Raw genomic sequence first — 16349 nt, 5'->3', positions numbered from 1 at the left:
CCAGACATTCAGAGAACTCCGTCAGCAGGTCGACTTGCAGAGACTCGACTGGGCAGCTAATCGCGGCCTGTCCCCCAGGCTGCAGGGAGAAGCCGAGGGGGCATCTCCTGCTCATCACGTTCAGGTCCCCTGCCTCTGTCACAGCAGGACATCTACGTCTTGCTGCCCCGGGGTATCTGGCCTGGGGGGGGGGGGGACAAGTGTTCCCTGAGACATGAAGAATTGGGTCAAACAGAAAAGCCTGCTAGCTCACTCTGGAGCAGCCAGGAAGACAGACGGACACCAGGGGTGGGGGTGGGGGGTCAGGAAAGGTGCCAGGGGAGACACATCTGAGGTCCAGGAGAGCCCGGTGCACCCCAAAGGCACCATGTGAGCAGAGATGTGCTAACTCAGGAGCCACGTCTCCCAGGGGCAGAATGGCTTATACCCAGGATCTTTTTATACCGAGATCTTTATTTTGTTTCCCTGGCAACAAATCCTCCAAAGAATTCTTACCACGAAAGTTGGGGTGATGAGCGCCATGGTGCCCGAGATGCCATTTACCTGTAGGAAAACAAGAGAGAGGCTTTCTGAGGCACCCTGCGGGCCTCCAGTGCCCTGGGGAGATGACCCCACACTCTGTTCTGCGTCAGCTTTGCCCGTGACTGAGGACAAGCAAAGCAGCTGCAAACGTGGCCTACAGGCCGAGCTTTGCTCCCTGGGACCCAGAGGGCGACCCAGAGGGCGTCCCAGGGGAGGCAGAAAGCCAGCGAGGGTGAGTCTGACCCATGCAGGAAATCCCACGGTGAAAGGGAGAAAACAGTCATTGCGGCCGCCCCGGGAGCCAGCAGGCTGAGCTCCTGCTCCCCACAGAGGGGGTCTGTGCCCACAACATCCACCCTGAGGGTGGATCTGAGAACAAGTGCAGGTTCAGAGCGCCAGAGGCCGCTGGTCTCACCACCCGCCTCACTGGTTAACACCAGCAGCCCACACAGAGGTTGGGGGAGCGCTCCGGGGAGACCCCCTCCGGCAGCCAGGCACTGCCACTGCCTCTCCTCACTCTGAACAACCTCATTAGGGAAGTAAAGGGGTGTAGCTGCCAAGAGCCAGACAGTGCTAGAACGCTGGACCTGCTAGTTCTGCTCTGAGGCTTGAAGAGCCCAGGAAATCACCCCCAAGGCAAGGGGCACAGCAGAGAATGTGGTGCAAGATGCAGGGGGAGCTGTGGGGACACCTAGGAGAGCCATGAGCGGCTGCGTGCATTAGCTCCGGGGCTACCCACCACCCCATTAAGGCAAAGGCATGGAGCAGAGTTGACAACCGAGCCTGGAGGGATAAGGTAGCCCTTACTCCCCTTTGTAAATGCTGCTGACTGCTGACGTGGGCGTGGGGAATGCAATAACGAATTGAGGGACACGGATTAAGCCTGTGGAATGCTCCGAATAAGCGGGACTTGGCGACCAAAAACATTAAAATGCATCATTATTTCTAAAACCGTGAAAATAATGAATATGTAAAATCAGGTCACATGCAAATGTTACACAATGGCGGGAGGGCCAGACCCCATCAGCGTGTGTAAAGTGAGGTAAAACACATCAACAGAAACCAAATGAGAGGCGCAGGGGGTGCTGGCAACGGACTCGATGGTCCTCGCGTGAGTTTTCTTTTTCCCTGTCGGAGTGTTTAGAGGAGTTTCGTGATGGGAGGGCTGAGCGCTCAACTATCCTCTCGAGGTCGTGCAGAGGTGCGACCTATTCATCTGGGATCCTTGTTTTCTTGGAGTCCTGAGGCATGAAGGGAAGCGGGCAACTGAGAGCGGGTCCTGCACCCCCACACCCCTCCAGCCAGAAAGGACCTGAGTGAGCATCCATCTCCTGGATGGGGGCGGTGAGGACACTCAGGGTCTCCCTGGGGGGGGCAGAAAGGAATGCACAGGAGAGACCGCCCCTCCTGCCCAGACTGGCAGGCTAGCCAGCCCTCGGGGCCATCAGCGTCACACTGACTCTCGCGTTAGACCTTCTGCCTGCAGGTGAGGCTCCCGGCCCAGAGCAGGCCCCGCCCACAACGTAACAGGCAGCTCCAGGCGCCAATAACTGCTCGGAAGGGCCCCGCGGCTCCTGCTGTGGGCGGGCCCTCGCTTGCCCCACAGGTGGAAGGAGGGAGGCAGGTATCCCTCTAGACCTGGCTCTTGGAGACTGAGAACAACAAGCTCAGCCTGCTGGGCCCGCGGGGCTGTGGGGTCCCTGGGGGGAGACTGGTAGCGAGGAGAAGCACCAAGCAAGGCTGCCCAGACTCGGCCTCCCCCGACGCCAGGCCCGGTCCCACCTCGCACCTCAGCTCCTGTCTGAAATTCTCCTTTCTCACCTAGACCATGGAGGAAATAACCCTTTTCGAAGACACGGTGCCCTGGTGTAGTCAACACTCAGCCCAAGTGCCTGGCACATGAGCATGCTAAGCGAAGTGCCCACGAAAGTGGGAATGGAGTGGAAGCTGTTCGGCCATGTCGCCGAGGTGCCTGCGCCCCAAGGCCGCTCACCCTGCTAACGGAGCTGAGTTTTGCTCAGGGGGGGCACCCAAGGGCGAGTCAGTCAGGTCAACCCTGTCTTGGAAAGGTCAACCCTTTCCCAGGCTTCCCCACAGGTTGGAGTGGGGGTGGGGGGATGGCTGTGGGTCCGGCTCACCAGCTGGGTTAAGCACCTTCTGCGTTAACCAGAACAGAGAGGACCTGAGGAAAGCTGGCTCGCCTCAGTGTGAACAAGTGAGATGGGCACCACGCCCCTCCCGCCTTCCTGAGCCAGAGCTTAGTGAGGGCACTCGGCGGCCCTCTTGCAGCCATATGGCCGCAAGTACCTGGACAAAGTCAACGCGCCAAGGGAGCGAGCGCAATTCCATCCTGGTGCCAGCCAGACGTGCAGCCCGCGCCTCGTGTTAGATGACAGGAAATAGCTCCACGTGTGTCTTAGGCCACTATTGGGCCTTCGGAGCTGAAGCTCCTAGCTCACACAGCAAGAAACAGGCCGAAAGAGCAGCTCATTGGGGCAGGAGCACAGGAAGCAGCCACTATGGTAAATGCAGCAGAAGATGGGGGCCCAGGTAAGGGGCCAGGTGGGGGATGGGGGCCAGGTGAGCAGCACAGTGAGCAGAGGAAATGGATGGGGTCCAGGTGTGGGGGTGTCCAGTCGCAGAGATGGCGTTCCGGGCTGGGGCTGGGGGACCTCTGGTTACCTATCATCCCGGTGAGATAGCCAGCCTGCTGCAGCACCTCGGCCAAGGTGGTCTCGTTCAGCGGCAGGCCCCCCACAGAGGTGACTGCAAAGTTGTGTGTGACTCCATTCCGAAGGCCCAGCCGGCCCGTGAGCAGAGAGGCCCGGGACGGGGAGCAAGTGGAGGCAGCTGCGTGGAAGTCCACAAATCTGCAAAGAGGAAGTGGTAGGGATTCGTGTCAGCACAGGGAGCCAAACCCAGAGGAAATCCAGTTCCCTTCCAGTTCCCTGGGTTCCGATGCAGACAAAGGCTCCAAGAAAACCTCGGCTGAGGACAGGTGAGGAAAAGGAAGCTCCGAGAAGCAGCTCCATGCATCTAAGGCACACAGCTAATTCAAGTCGCCTTAACCTGATATATTTAGTTGACAAAGAAGCCATCTTTACAACTCACCTGGTCGTTCAACTTCACCTGGAGCCCCAAAGTCAATACCCCAAGTTTCAGTAATGATTGGTGGACATACCTGTACCCAAACAGGTGACCCTCTTGTTTCACAGTGTGAACAGACACCCCCCATTTCATGGTCTGCTTACTCCCATGCTCCCTGCCGGTGATTTTCCTGTATGAAATGACCCCAAGCCCAGTGCTCAGGGGACCGGTCAGTGTTCTGCAATGCAAGGAGGCTGGGTTGCCTCTTGGGGGGGAGCTTGTGAGCTCCACCTCGTGAGGCCTGAGCTACAGGGCCGTGGATGGAGAATATATTAGTGAGGCAATAACAGAGCCTGCATATGGGGTCTTTAAACGAACAGGTGCATCAGGAAGGGCTCCGTGCTACAGCTGAGGAGGCGCCGTGACTGGGCTCACAGGACATGTCCCTCCTCCCCTCCAGCTGTGGCTCAGTATCTGCGACATCCAAGTTCACGGTGGTGACTTTGTAGCACAGAATTCCCGCCTGAAATTAGAGCCACACGTGAGTCTATGCCCAGTGCTTTTCAGACACTATGGGAGAAAACAAAAGCCTGTGCAGCTGCTGTCCAAGCCTCAAGGAACGCACCACTTTGCTGAGACACATGACATGCACATTCAAGTCACAAATTGCAAAGTCGCGTAGACATGGGGCGTGAAGGCAGGGATGCTGCAGGCCCGCAGTGAGGCGAGCACATGGGTGAGCATCCAGGACCCGAGAGACCCTAGACTGGAACTGTACAGACCGCAGCTGGTAGCTTGGTTACGTGAATGATGGCTCAGGGCCCTCCCTGGTGGCGCAGCGGGTTAAAGCACAGCACTACGAAGCCAGCTGCAGCTACTTCAGCACAAGTTCGATCTCCAGCCAGGGAGGTGACCCACATGGCACAGCAGACCTCTCCTGTCTCCCCGCTGCTCCCCTCAGCAGTGCGCCTCGTCAGTCTGCCTGTTCTCCCCTCTCTGTCTCTGGTGAATCCTCTCACCATCCTGCACCTCTGGCCTGTACCCAGTTCTGTATGCATAAATAAATAAATCTTAAAAAAAAAAGGATGTTTTTAGTAAGAATGTGTTTTATTACATTCACAATGTTTTATTCTTAAGAGATACATGCTGTTAGGTCAGGATGTCTGCACCCTTCCTATGGTGCCGGAAAAAAACCAGCCTCCAAGAGCAGGAAGCAGGGGTGACCTGAATAAACACGGGGTGGGGAAATGTGTGTGTGAGGGACGTACTTCTCCAAAGAAGTGACGCGTCAGCTGAGGCCCACAGCATACATATAATATCGATATTACATCTGGGGACCTAACGGGTATGTTTGTGTTTTATCGTAACGACAATAGCTACTTGTTTTCCAGAGGCGCCCGCCTTACTCCTATGACTTGTATTATTTCTAATAACAGCTCCCCGTTTTACAGAGCAGGGAGGTGAGGCAGAGAGAAGGGAAGAGGCTTCCCAAGACCACACGGCGCGAGTGAAGCCTGATCTTGCGCTACCAGACACTTTGGAGATGGCGGAACTGGGCCTTGAACCCAGGCCTGCTCGAGTGAAACCCCGTCCTTTCTGCTTCCCTTTCTAACAGAGAGGAGGCTGTCTGGAGCAGGTGGGATCACAGAGGCCCTGGTCTCGGGCTAGAGACGCCCCAAGACTCACACTCAGCGGTGCAGCCTCAAGAGATGACTCCTATCCACACGAGCCTGAGACATACTGATTAACGCCCAAGAACAGGCACGAAAACCAGAGCATTGACACAGCCTGTGTCTTTTCTGCCCCCACACAAGTCACACGGGAAATCAGCATCCAAGCCCGGTCCCTAGTGCAGAGCCTGGGAATGCAATGGATGGAGAGGAAAGTGCTTCAGTCTGCTGAGGGCTGGGGCTGAGGCTCCGGGAGGCTGCAAGGCTGTCGGCATTTCCCCTCCCCTGGAAATGTCTCCCCAAATCCGTGTCTCCCCAAATCCACATGTTGAGGCCTCACTCCCAATGTGGCAGTAGCTGGAGCCAAGCTCTGTCTTTAGGAAGCAACCAGGTTTTGATGAGATGGTGAAAGCGGAGACCCGCCTCCTCCAAACCCCCGCCCGTGGGATTAGTGTCCTTACTGGAAGAGGAGAGACCAGAGCTTGTTCCTTGTCCACCAGGTGAGGTCACAGGGCAACGGCCCCTTCCAGCCAGAAGAGGGTCCTCGGCAGGACCTGGACCAGATGGCATCAGCTCTGAACATACAGCCCAAACCATGGTGCCCGCTGCTTTCCCTGCGGGGCTGGTAGCGACTATTCTGCCCGTGGTCTCCCCACAACTTTTCAGTCCACAGGGTTAGAGCAGCAGATTCTGCAGTGAGAGTGCCCCTTGCCTCCCAGGATTGCGACTCAGGGTTTCGAGCCGCAACCCCCTGGGGCTCTTCCAGCACCATTGGTGGACGATAAGCCAAGCTGGAAGGCAGAAGCCAGGTTGTTCACTTGCAAGAAAGCACGTCAGTCAGTCAGTCCACTTTTTGCATAATCGCTTAAGCCGATGCTCTCAAGGCTCAATTCCTTTCCCACCGAGTGTTAAAGTTCATGCTGAACTCTCAAAAATAAAGTCGTCCTTCTTTTTTGCCAAGTCCATGGAAGACCCTGACTGTCCCCAGCCCCCTCCCTCCGAAATGAAACTAACATCTTCCCTGCAGCCAGATGACCCGACCTGCTCCTCCCTCTCCCCTCTCCCGGCCTCTGGCTCCACTTGGCAGAGACTAATTAATAAGCCATAAAATGGCCTTGCTGTTTGGAAAGCGGCTTTTGTTTTGCTCCAAATCTATCTGGGCAGGCTCAGGCCGGTTCACCAACAGGGGTCCTCATTAAAGTCTGAAAGTACATTGTAAAGCAAAGCTAGAGACACACACCCAGCCGTGACAGCAGCCTGTTAACAAGAAAACCAACGCAGATGAGACACAGCCAGACAGAAAACGAAGCGACTGGCCTCAGCATCCATTAGCGCGGCGGGCCAGAGGGCACTTCCGTGGCAGGAGGCCACGCAAGGCCGGGGAGACGCACCCTCGCAGCACTGAGCGCCCAGCCTGCGTTCACAGGGGATGTGACACAGATGGGCCTGCTGGGCCACTCTCTACGTTGGCAGCGGCCAGAATAAAAACGAACTCTGCTCCATCCATAATTTAAGGGCAGGGAGGTAGGTGTGGACGCCCGAGAGCCCTCGCGTGGCCTCGGCATGTTGGACACACGTGGGCAGCTCTCCTCACGGTGCTGTCTGTCCAGTAGGAAGACACAGCCGGCGAAGGTGGTTCGGTGGCTACTTGATATGACTCGTACACACAGCCCTTTGCAAACCCCAAGCAAAGGGAACATGCTCTGTTCACCCACTCACACTCTGGCGCCTGGTTTGGGTGAGCTCCTTCGCCACCCCCCTTTCTATATCCCATTCCCGCGTGGGTATGGGCACATTTTGCTCAAGGAAGGACTTATACAGGGGCACAACAACAGGACCTATCCAGGAGCATTTCAGTGGACAGGACACTCCCTCCCCTGACCATCTCCTGAGCCAGCCACCCTGGAGTTTGCAGTAAAGGCCCCTGCCCTCCGGGCTGTCAGGGTGACACCTTGGTAATCTGGGGCCCTCCAGCTCCAGGCAGGCTGCTGGCTCAGTCCGCAGGCGCCCGTCAGGTTCAGGATCAAGAGCCAACACTTGAGCGTGTCCACTGCATCCTTCACCAGCTGCCTGTCCTTCGGCCCGGCCTCACACGCCCTGCGCCAGCCACACTCTGCTAGAATGCAGACACACAGGGCTTTTTAGGAGCTGGACCACGAGGTGTTCCCAGGACCTCGCTCTGCACCAGGGAGGCGTCTGGGAATTCACCGAGCACATGGCACGTTTCGCCCCGCGGTTAGTTCTGCCTCCCTCTGCTGCATCTCTCTTCCCTGTGCCTGGCTAGTTCCTCCACGTGTAACTTTCAGCCCTTGGTAGATAAGTTCTGCTGAGGAACCCCTGGAGCAGCTCTGGGCTGCTGCAGTCCCACAGCGCCAGCTTCCCGAAGCTTCTCTCTTCTCGCCCAACAGCGAGAAGTCCAGCACGATCTTGCTCGTTCTTGACTGTGATCCATGTCAAAAGAATTGGCACATTCTAGGCCCTGGTGTCATTCAGCTACTCAGGTGACACCAGTCCCGGGTGCGGGGACACGTGAGGGCCCACGCTGACAGCAACACCCTACCCACGCGTCTGTAGGCCGGTTTTCTCATCTTGACTCCGTCCCCAGGGTGTGAGTCTCTTAAGGGCAGAGCCAGCTTGACCCCCCAACCCTACTAACTGTCTCACGATCTGCTCTTTGCAGAGGTCCATGTATCTCCACGATGTAGAAGGATGAAAAGGAGAACAAATGCTAGCAACTGGGTGGCTCTTTTGAACTCGCTGCTGTGCAGCAGGCTGGCACCAGGGACGCCCCGGCTAACACTGTGGTGTTCTTCCCTGATGGGCTGACATCTCCCTCAGCGAGTTCCTGCACGTCCAGTCTGCTACCACCTCCAGGTCTCTGCTCCAGGCCTCACCTTACCTCCAGTCAGCGGTGGGCAAGACATGGTTTCCAAGGCTAGTTAATCTATTGACCTGAGGGTAACTGACCCCTAATACAGGGCTTAAGAGGAAGCGGGGATGGGATCTCCCTGGGCAAACATCTCAGAGCTAATGGTGACGGGTGACGGTCAGGACAAACAAGAGGATTTCCCCCTGATGCGGGTCCTCGACCCTGGGCCTAAATCACTGGTGGCGGGAGTGTGGGGTTACCTGGAGGGGGAGGGGTCTTGCTGACTAATGAAAACCTTCTGCAGAAAGTTCTTTCTGCTCTGGCTCCCCTTGGGCCCACCAGCCCTCAAGACCTCATTCCAATCCCTGCAGTTTTGAGTGCCAGCCTGTTTTCGCCTCTTCCTAAGCTGATGGCAAAATCTCAAAAGTGACAAAAAGGCAGAGAAAATCGAGCAAGGTATCAGGATGAGAAAATTTTTGCAAAAAGCCAATTTTGATGAGAAAAGCCATACCAGATGTTTGATAGAATTAGCACCTTCATTCTTTCCCCTCAAACTATTCAGAAACAGCTTCCTATTGCCACTGGGGTCCTCGGACGTTCTGGGGGTGCATGTTGACCTCTGACTCCTAGCTAAACTTCAATCTATAACCCTCAGCAGCAGCACTGACCTGACTCAAAATTAAACTGGGCCAGAGAAGGGGTAGAGCAGGGAAGACGAGAAACCAAGGGCCAAAACTGGCACAGTGCAAGTCGCTACAATAGACAGCTCCGCTCCCGAGCCCGCCTGGCAGACGGCGGTGAGCAGCCGGTGCCCAGGAAGGGCTGGCGAGGACCTCGTCTCTCTGCCCTGGTCATTCACCCTTCGTCCCCATCATGGACCTGCGGGCTGTGTTCACTTAAGAGCTGGGCATCCTAAGCCGTTGCCTCCATCCAGCCACCCAGACAGGAGATCTGTGCAGTTACTACTCGGCCCGAGACCTGGTGCTTCATCACAGGTGAAACCGGCAGGTCCCGGACTCGTATTCCATTATCAAGGTTATTCCCAGGTCTGCGCGGCACTCAGACAGTGGCCAGACAGTTGCACACCCTGGAGGAGAGGCCAAGGACATGTATTTGTCCTTTTCTCTTTTTTTCAGCGTGCACAAGTCACGCCTCTACCCCAAGCTGCAAGCAAGTTTTGAATTGCTGGCAAAAATGAGCGGGTCTGGTGGTGGCACAGGGGTGATTTGGTGATGGGAAACCTGTGGGGATTACAATTGAGATGAAAAAAAAAATGTGCAAAATGATGTAAAAATAAACTTTTTAATAAAAAAAAAAGCATAAAAAAAAATGAGCGGGTCATTGACAACTAAGTCCTTGGCTGTTTTTCTTAAATCCCAACACTCTGGTTTTCTTCAGGGTACCTCCTCGCTTTTAAACTTGGGAACGGCATCAGCACTGCCCCGCTCAGGTGTGCAGTGGGCGCTGACAAAGTGACCGGCTGGAGGTCAGGGCCAAGCACACGGGTGGCGAGGCCTCCCGACCCGTGCCAGGGTACCTCTGCTGCACAGGCACACCCGGGGGTCACGAACACTGGGGAAGCCCAAGTTCAGTGCCCTCTGGTGTGCTACTCCAAGGCAGGAGCGTTCACTTATTCCTCAGCAAATCCTTTCTCATGACGTTTCCTCTGGTGAATCTGCAAGCCAGATGAGCTAACAGTAACAGCATTCCCTTCCTGGGCCTCAGTTGCCCTCCACGAGAGATGGATGTGGGCTCCTCTGACTCCAGCTGCGGGCAGTTCAAGGCTACAGGCCACGGTCCCCACGTCATCTCCACGTGCGTGGAGCTGGGAGTCTGAAGGGGGCGCTGACATGCTGTTTCTTTCCCAGTGCCCTTTCTGCTGCTGGCATCGCCACTGGGCTGCAGCCAGACCCTGCCCATCCACAAAAGCGGCAGATTGAGACCCTCCCTGGTGGCGCAGTGGGTCAGGACGCAGCACTGCGAGCTGGCCGCGGCTGCCTCAGTGCGAGTTCCATCCCTGGCCCTGGAGGTGACCCACAGGGCCCGGGAGACCTCTCCTGTCTCCCCGCTGCTCCCCTCAGCAGTATATTTCGTCTGTCCTGCTCCCAACTCCGTCTCTGGTGGATCCTCTTACCGCCCCTGCACCTCTGGCCTGTACCCCAGTTCTGTATGCACAAATAAATAAATCTTAAAAAAAAAAAAAAAGCGGCAAATTGCATCTACCAAGCCAGGTTAAACAGAAAGAGCAGCGAGTGCTGACGGGAATCAGGAGGATACACACACGTAAGAGCTGCCCTGGGGACACGCCCTATGAGCACACAGGATAGAGGGATTCTGAGACGATAATGAGTGCTAAGGTCCACCTGGTGGAGGAGGCACCAGGGGCCCAGAGCGAGATGTGGCTGGAAACTAAGTGAGGAGACAGACAGGACAGTCCAGGTTGGCGGGGGGGGGGAGGAGGGGAGACATGGACTCTGCTGACTTAACTAATTGCCTCCTCAGAATGACCCTGTGACGTAGGTACCATTACTGACCTAGAGATGAGCAAACAGTCCCAGTGAGGCTGGCAAATGAGCCCAGTGTCCCATACTGAGAAAGCGAGAGACCCTGGCGCCTGGTTCCAGACCCCGTGCAGTGGTTAACTCACCGAGGCAGACCCCGAAGGTGGGATCTAGGAATTCCGATACAGAAGAAAAGTGTTTTGAGCATCTACCATGCCCCTGGCATTGTCTTAGGCATTGGAGTTAGGAAAGAGATAGAGACGTTCGCTCCTCCGGAGAGAGACAGGCACGGGAGGTCATTTGAGAGGGGCTGGGGGAGAGCAGAGAGCCATGCTTGGCGGAGGTGAGAGACGGCCGGGAGCCTCTCGAGGATGGGGACTGGACGGGGAAGCGTGAGAGGGGCTAGGCTTTCAGAGCTTGCCAGGAAGAGGGAGTAGCCCGTGCCAAGGCCCTGAGGCAGCGAAACGATGCGTCTGAGGACAGAAATAAGCACAAGGTTAGGAGCAGCTGAGCCGGCACCTGTCCCGCCCCTCACACCTGCAGGCTGGGGAGCCTCCTCCCAACCCCTGCTGCCCCTTCCTGATCAATGCGTCTTAAGGTTGCTCTTACAGGCGCTCAGCAGAGACCTCCTTTCTCCATGCCACAGGGGGAGAAATGTTGAGAGCGCAGTGGCCCCAGTTCTGAAGGACTCTTCCCAGCCCCCCTTCTCCCCCAGGCCTTAAAGATAAGGCTCTAGAATGGAAAAATCTGGGCTTGAATGTTGGCTCAGCCACTCCTCAACTCTGAGCGAGGTCCTTGACCTGGATCTCCTCATGTGTGAACGCAGAGAAACCTCTTGGTAACGAGCGTTACATTGGGCAATTCTGGAGCCTGAACCCTGGCAGGTGCAGGTGCAGTTCAGCTTGCTGGCAGCTGTGTGGATGCGGTGCAGGTGTCGGCCAAGTGCGCATGTTCTCCACGGAGACTGAGCAGCAGGGAGTTTCCCAGGGGTCCCCTCCTTCCCTGCTGTGGCCCTCAGGCCTTCACCTGTGGGTCGGCATCCCATCACATTGACACTTCAGATGGGTGTTATTTCTAGTAATGTCACCAGGCTGCCTGCAACCATGAGAAACTGGAAGAACAGATTCCCCCTCGGAGCCTCCAGGAGGAACCACCTTGCCGACGCCTGAACCTCCTGGACTAGGGAGAGGATACATCTGTGTTGCTTTAAGCCGCCAGTTTGTGGTCATATGTCCTGGGAAATGAATATGCTGATAAAAGGGAGATGATAGAAACAACATTGTCTCAAATCACCCTTTGACCCTGCTTGGCAATAAGAGTTCTGGTGCAAAAGTCCCAGGTAGAGGCCTCCGTGGTGGTGCAGGGTTAGAGTCTCAGCACTATCACGCTGTTTCTACTGCGACTTCAGTTCTATCCCTGAGCAGGGAGCTGACCCACAGGGTGCGGCAGACCTCTCCTGTCTCCCTGCTGCTCCCCTCAGCAGTGGATTTCAGTGCATCTGCCTGTTCTGCTCCCCACTCTGTCTCTGGTGAGTCCTCTCACTCACACCTCTAGCCTGTCCTCCAGTTCTTATATGCATAAATAAATAAAATAAATAACAAAAGTCACACTTGGGGCCCCACGGACTCAGTACCCCCACACTCACCTCATTCCTTCTGCAGCCATCTTATCCAGGTTGGTAGTGTCCTTTGTTTCTGCCCAGTTTGCTCCTAGGTCGCCCCACCCCATGTCATCTGCCAAAATGATCACAAAATTTGGTTTCTGGCCTCCCGCTTTCCCTTGGGAGCCAAAATCTACCAGAGGATAAAGACATCCCAAGGAACTCAAGCCCACCAACAAAACCTTTAGAAAAAGCCAGCCCATGGTGGAGTGGGCAAGTCCTCCCGTCCACAGTGGGGGTGCCCGCCACTGGCAAGTCCACTCACTTTCTATGCTGGACACCCCTGGACACAGCAGTGAAGTTTGCGAGAAGAAGGAGGCGGTGTCAGTGATAGTGGTGGCAGGGAATATGGACCGGTGGGGCTACAGAAACGAGGCCTCTGTCTGGAATCCTAATTCAGGAGAGGCAGGAAACTTGCAACCCGAAATTGGCGTCCCCTGCCCCGCAGCTCTGTAAGATGACCAGCTGTGGGCAGCGGTCACCTGCGTCGACAGCTGCCCTTGGCCACTTGGACAGTGACCTCTCTATGTTCAAGGCTGTCAAGAGTCAAAGCGCTCGTCTTGCATCTGTTCGGGGCTCCAGCTGGTGCGGGCGGGGCAAGTTCTCACATCTGCAGGACACCTGAACGTCCAAGAAGCCATCGTCAAGCCCGAATGCATTTCTGAGTTCCAGATGGTGGAGGGCCTCGTGTTTCTGCCAGGTTGCCTAAAAGAACAGAAAATGGACAAGAAAACAGTTCAAACTGCCAGTGCAGCTGTGTTTTACTCAGTAGCTTAGGAAATAATCACTTTTCCATGCCAACAGCTGTTTTTCCTTCTCACTGGACTATTGAACAGGTTTGTCAGTTTCTCCACCTGAGACTCAATGGTGATAATAATAATCGCCCGTCATCACAGAGCTGGATGACCTCACAATACGACATAGATGAGTCCGCGTTCTGGACCGAACCGGGTCCTGTGTCCACTTCTGAAAAATTCTCAACAGGCTTTCCCGATTCACAAGAAATTTCCCAAGGAAGTGTGACCTTATCAAACCCACTGAGATGTCCAGGTGAACAGATGAGACTTTTATTACCAAGACACGATTCACAGTTATGTCATAAAGTAACTCATGTACCTAAAATTCTTGATAAAAATTAATTTGGGGGAGAAAAGATGTGCAAAACTGAAAATTAACAGTAGAATCTTGCTTGGGGGGGCCTAGTTTGATATTTTTCCTAGTCAGTTTATGAAAAAAATACCAAAACCATTTGGTAGAAATATGTCCCTTTACATCTGCGCCACGTAATGTTTAACAAGTAAATCTAACATCATTGCATAACCAGCACACTCTCGCTCTTGAGGATTTTACCAGAATGCAAATTCAGAAGGTAAGGATGGGGTCTGGGGGGGTCTTTCGAACATGCCCCCAGGTACGGGTTGAAATGCTACTCCTCAGATCACACGTGGATGCTTAGGAAACCAACTTCATGATTCTGACCTTAGAAAAAAACTAAACTAAAAGGAGATTATTAACCTAACTGATGCTTAACCTAGCTGGAGATGATTCAACTTGAGTGGACAAACACAAAAAGCAATAAAATCGGAGGGTGTGTTGTGAAAGACAAGCACTCAAGGTTATGCTTGAGACGACAGGTTGCAAACAGGAACCGGGGAATAAAACCACACCACCCCTAGTTTACTTGAAAGTCCTAAACTCACAAGGGTAGGCTGGAGGCACAGACTTGGAATTCTGGCACAAATCAAAACCTCAGTAGATACTCAGCCCAAGACAGAGATGAAAAAAGAGCCAGCTGGTGATAGATGAAGACACTGCCGGGCTGGGTTATGACAGGCATTCTCAGATGGGTAAGCCTCCCACCCCCTCCTCCTCACCCCCCAGCCCAGCTCCCCCAAGACTGCGGAATGCATCCCCAAACAAAACCAGTCAGCCTGCTCCAAGAAAAACCCAGAGGAATGGGGTGGCTGGAAGACCTAGATAAATGCAAATAGGCAGGTTTGCACTTAATCAAAATAAACGGAAGTCCCTACACAGGCATGGTGATCTGGAGACCAATGAATCAATTGTTCAGAAATGCAAAGTCTTGTGTTTTCAAAAGGAGGGCTGTTTTTTCAAACTCAGTTAGATTCAACTGGTATTTGTTGATCTTGAGGTCCCAAGACTTCTGCCTCAGGAGAGGAAAGAGAGCTTGGGCGTGGAGGAGGCTGAATAAACTCTTGTTGACTTGTTAGTTGCTTCACAGTCTCATTCTACGGCTTCTGCCATGACCAGGAGTCATCGGAAGTTTTTCTTAAACTAATTTAGGTTGGAACAGAGTAGCCTCATTCTTCATCCATAATCCATTTTGGAATAACCCAACATCCTAGAGGTCAGGGTGGGGGGAAATCTCACTTAAGAAAAAAGTTAAGATTAAGATGGGAGTATTACCTAATGACAAAACGGCCTTTTGGGGATTTTCAAAGAACATCGTAAATACTTAATATAGTCATTGAATGGAAAGAAGCTAATTTAGCCAACACCATTGCACTAGTCTTCACGCCCAAACCTCCGGGGAGATATTTAATCTTTTTCCCATTTTTATTATTTTTTTTTATTAAACTACAGAGAGAAGGTAATCCAGACATTCAAAGAATGAACTCCAAGTCACATACTTTGATGTAGACCCAAGCTGACATTATGGAAAACAATATAAAGATTCTTCAAACAATTACAAATGGAATCATTGTCGATCCAGCCATCCCACTTGTGGGTAATGATCCAAAGGAAGTGAAATCAGTCACTAGGAGAGATATGCGTGTTTCCATAAGCACTGCAGCATTATTCACGACAGCCAAAATCTGGACTCAACCTGAGTGCAAATGGATGAAGGAAATGTGCCTCGTCTATAATTATATACCCTAGAACACTGCTCAGCCTTACAAAAGAGAGAAATCCTGTTTTTGCAAAAACATGGATGAATCTGGAGGCTTTTACACTGAGACAAGCCAGCGCAGAGAGACAACGACTCTGTGATCTCACATATTCTAGAGAGTCTACAAGGGTTGGACTTGGAAACGCAGAGATTCGAAGGGTGGAGGCCGGGTGTGAGAAGGCAGGAGAAATGGAAAGATGGTGGCCAAAGGGGGAAGCTCCCAGCTGTACCGATGAATGACTTGTGAGGAGCTAACATACATCAGGGACTGCCACGGGGCTGTGACCCAAGCTCTCAACTGCATACAGCGCTGTAAACTGTTAGTGCTGTAAACACCGTGAATGAAACATGAACCCCAATTTAACAATTATTACTATTTTTAAAGATTTATTTATACAAATGAGAACTGGGATGTGGACTGGAGGTGCAGGGGGAGGTGAGAGACTTCACCAGAGACAGTGGGGAGCAGAACAGGCAGACTGAGGAAGTACACTGCTGAGGGGAGTGGTGGGGAGACAGGAGAGGTCTGCAGCGCCCTGAGGGTCACTCCCCAGGGCTCTAACTGGTGCTGCATGGCTGTGGACAGCTTCATAGTGTTGAGGCTTAATCTCTGCGCTACCAAGGAGACGCCTCAGTTTAACGATTACTAAAAACAATAATAAAATGGTCCGTTACCCCACACTGCAGACCGGGCCCACCTCGCTTCACAGCACTCCACAGGCATAACCTTTTGTCCCAACTGGGCATGGGTGGCACCTCTGGCACTGCGGTTCAAAGCTCAGAGATGGTTAGCGGTTTTTATCAATAAAGCATGTTTTAGGGCCCTCCCTGGTGGCGCAACAGGTTAGGACGCAGCACTGCGAGCTGGCGGCAGCCGCTTCAGTGCCAGCTGGATCCCAGCCCGGGGGGGACCCACGTGGCGCGGCAGACCTCTCCTGAACCCCCCGCTGCTCCCCTCAGCGGTGGACTTTGTCAGTCGGCCTGTTCTGCTCCCCACTTTGTCTCTGGTGAAGCCTCTCACGGCCCCTGCACCTCTGGCTTGTACCCCAGTTCTGTATGAATAAATACATCTTTAAAAAAATAAAAGCAAGTTTTAATAAAGGCATGCACATGTTTTAGTCACACTCCA

The 16349-nt window shown here is 53.8% G+C and overlaps 1 protein-coding gene across 4 annotated transcripts in view; it reads right to left on the bottom strand.

The window, feature by feature from the left end:
* ARSG (arylsulfatase G) overlaps positions 1 to 16349 on the bottom strand; it is an 86110-nt gene that overhangs the window by 34349 nt on the left and 35412 nt on the right. For 2 of the 4 annotated variants that reach the window (XR_001146100.1, XM_012733111.1), the window contains exons 1-3: positions 12295 to 12589; positions 3205 to 3392; positions 496 to 543 (exon numbers count right to left, since the gene is read on the bottom strand). Coding sequence is in view for 3 of the 4 variants with exons in the window: in XM_012733111.1 (XP_012588565.1) it covers positions 496 to 543; positions 3205 to 3392; positions 12295 to 12512 (454 nt within the window). In the remaining variant the exon portion in view is untranslated. Of the gene's footprint in view, positions 1 to 495; positions 544 to 3204; positions 3393 to 12294; positions 13015 to 16349 lie in introns of those variants that run through there. The other 2 variants (XM_012733112.1, XM_004693358.2) reach the window with 2 other exon arrangements.

Source organism: Condylura cristata, unplaced genomic scaffold (assembly GCF_000260355.1).
Source record: "Condylura cristata isolate star-nosed mole 26May11 unplaced genomic scaffold, ConCri1.0 scaffold00038, whole genome shotgun sequence".
Taxonomy (NCBI): domain Eukaryota; kingdom Metazoa; phylum Chordata; class Mammalia; order Eulipotyphla; family Talpidae; genus Condylura; species Condylura cristata.
The sequence above is the reverse complement of the archived record's forward strand: the minus strand, read 5'-3'. Positions and strand labels throughout refer to the sequence as shown.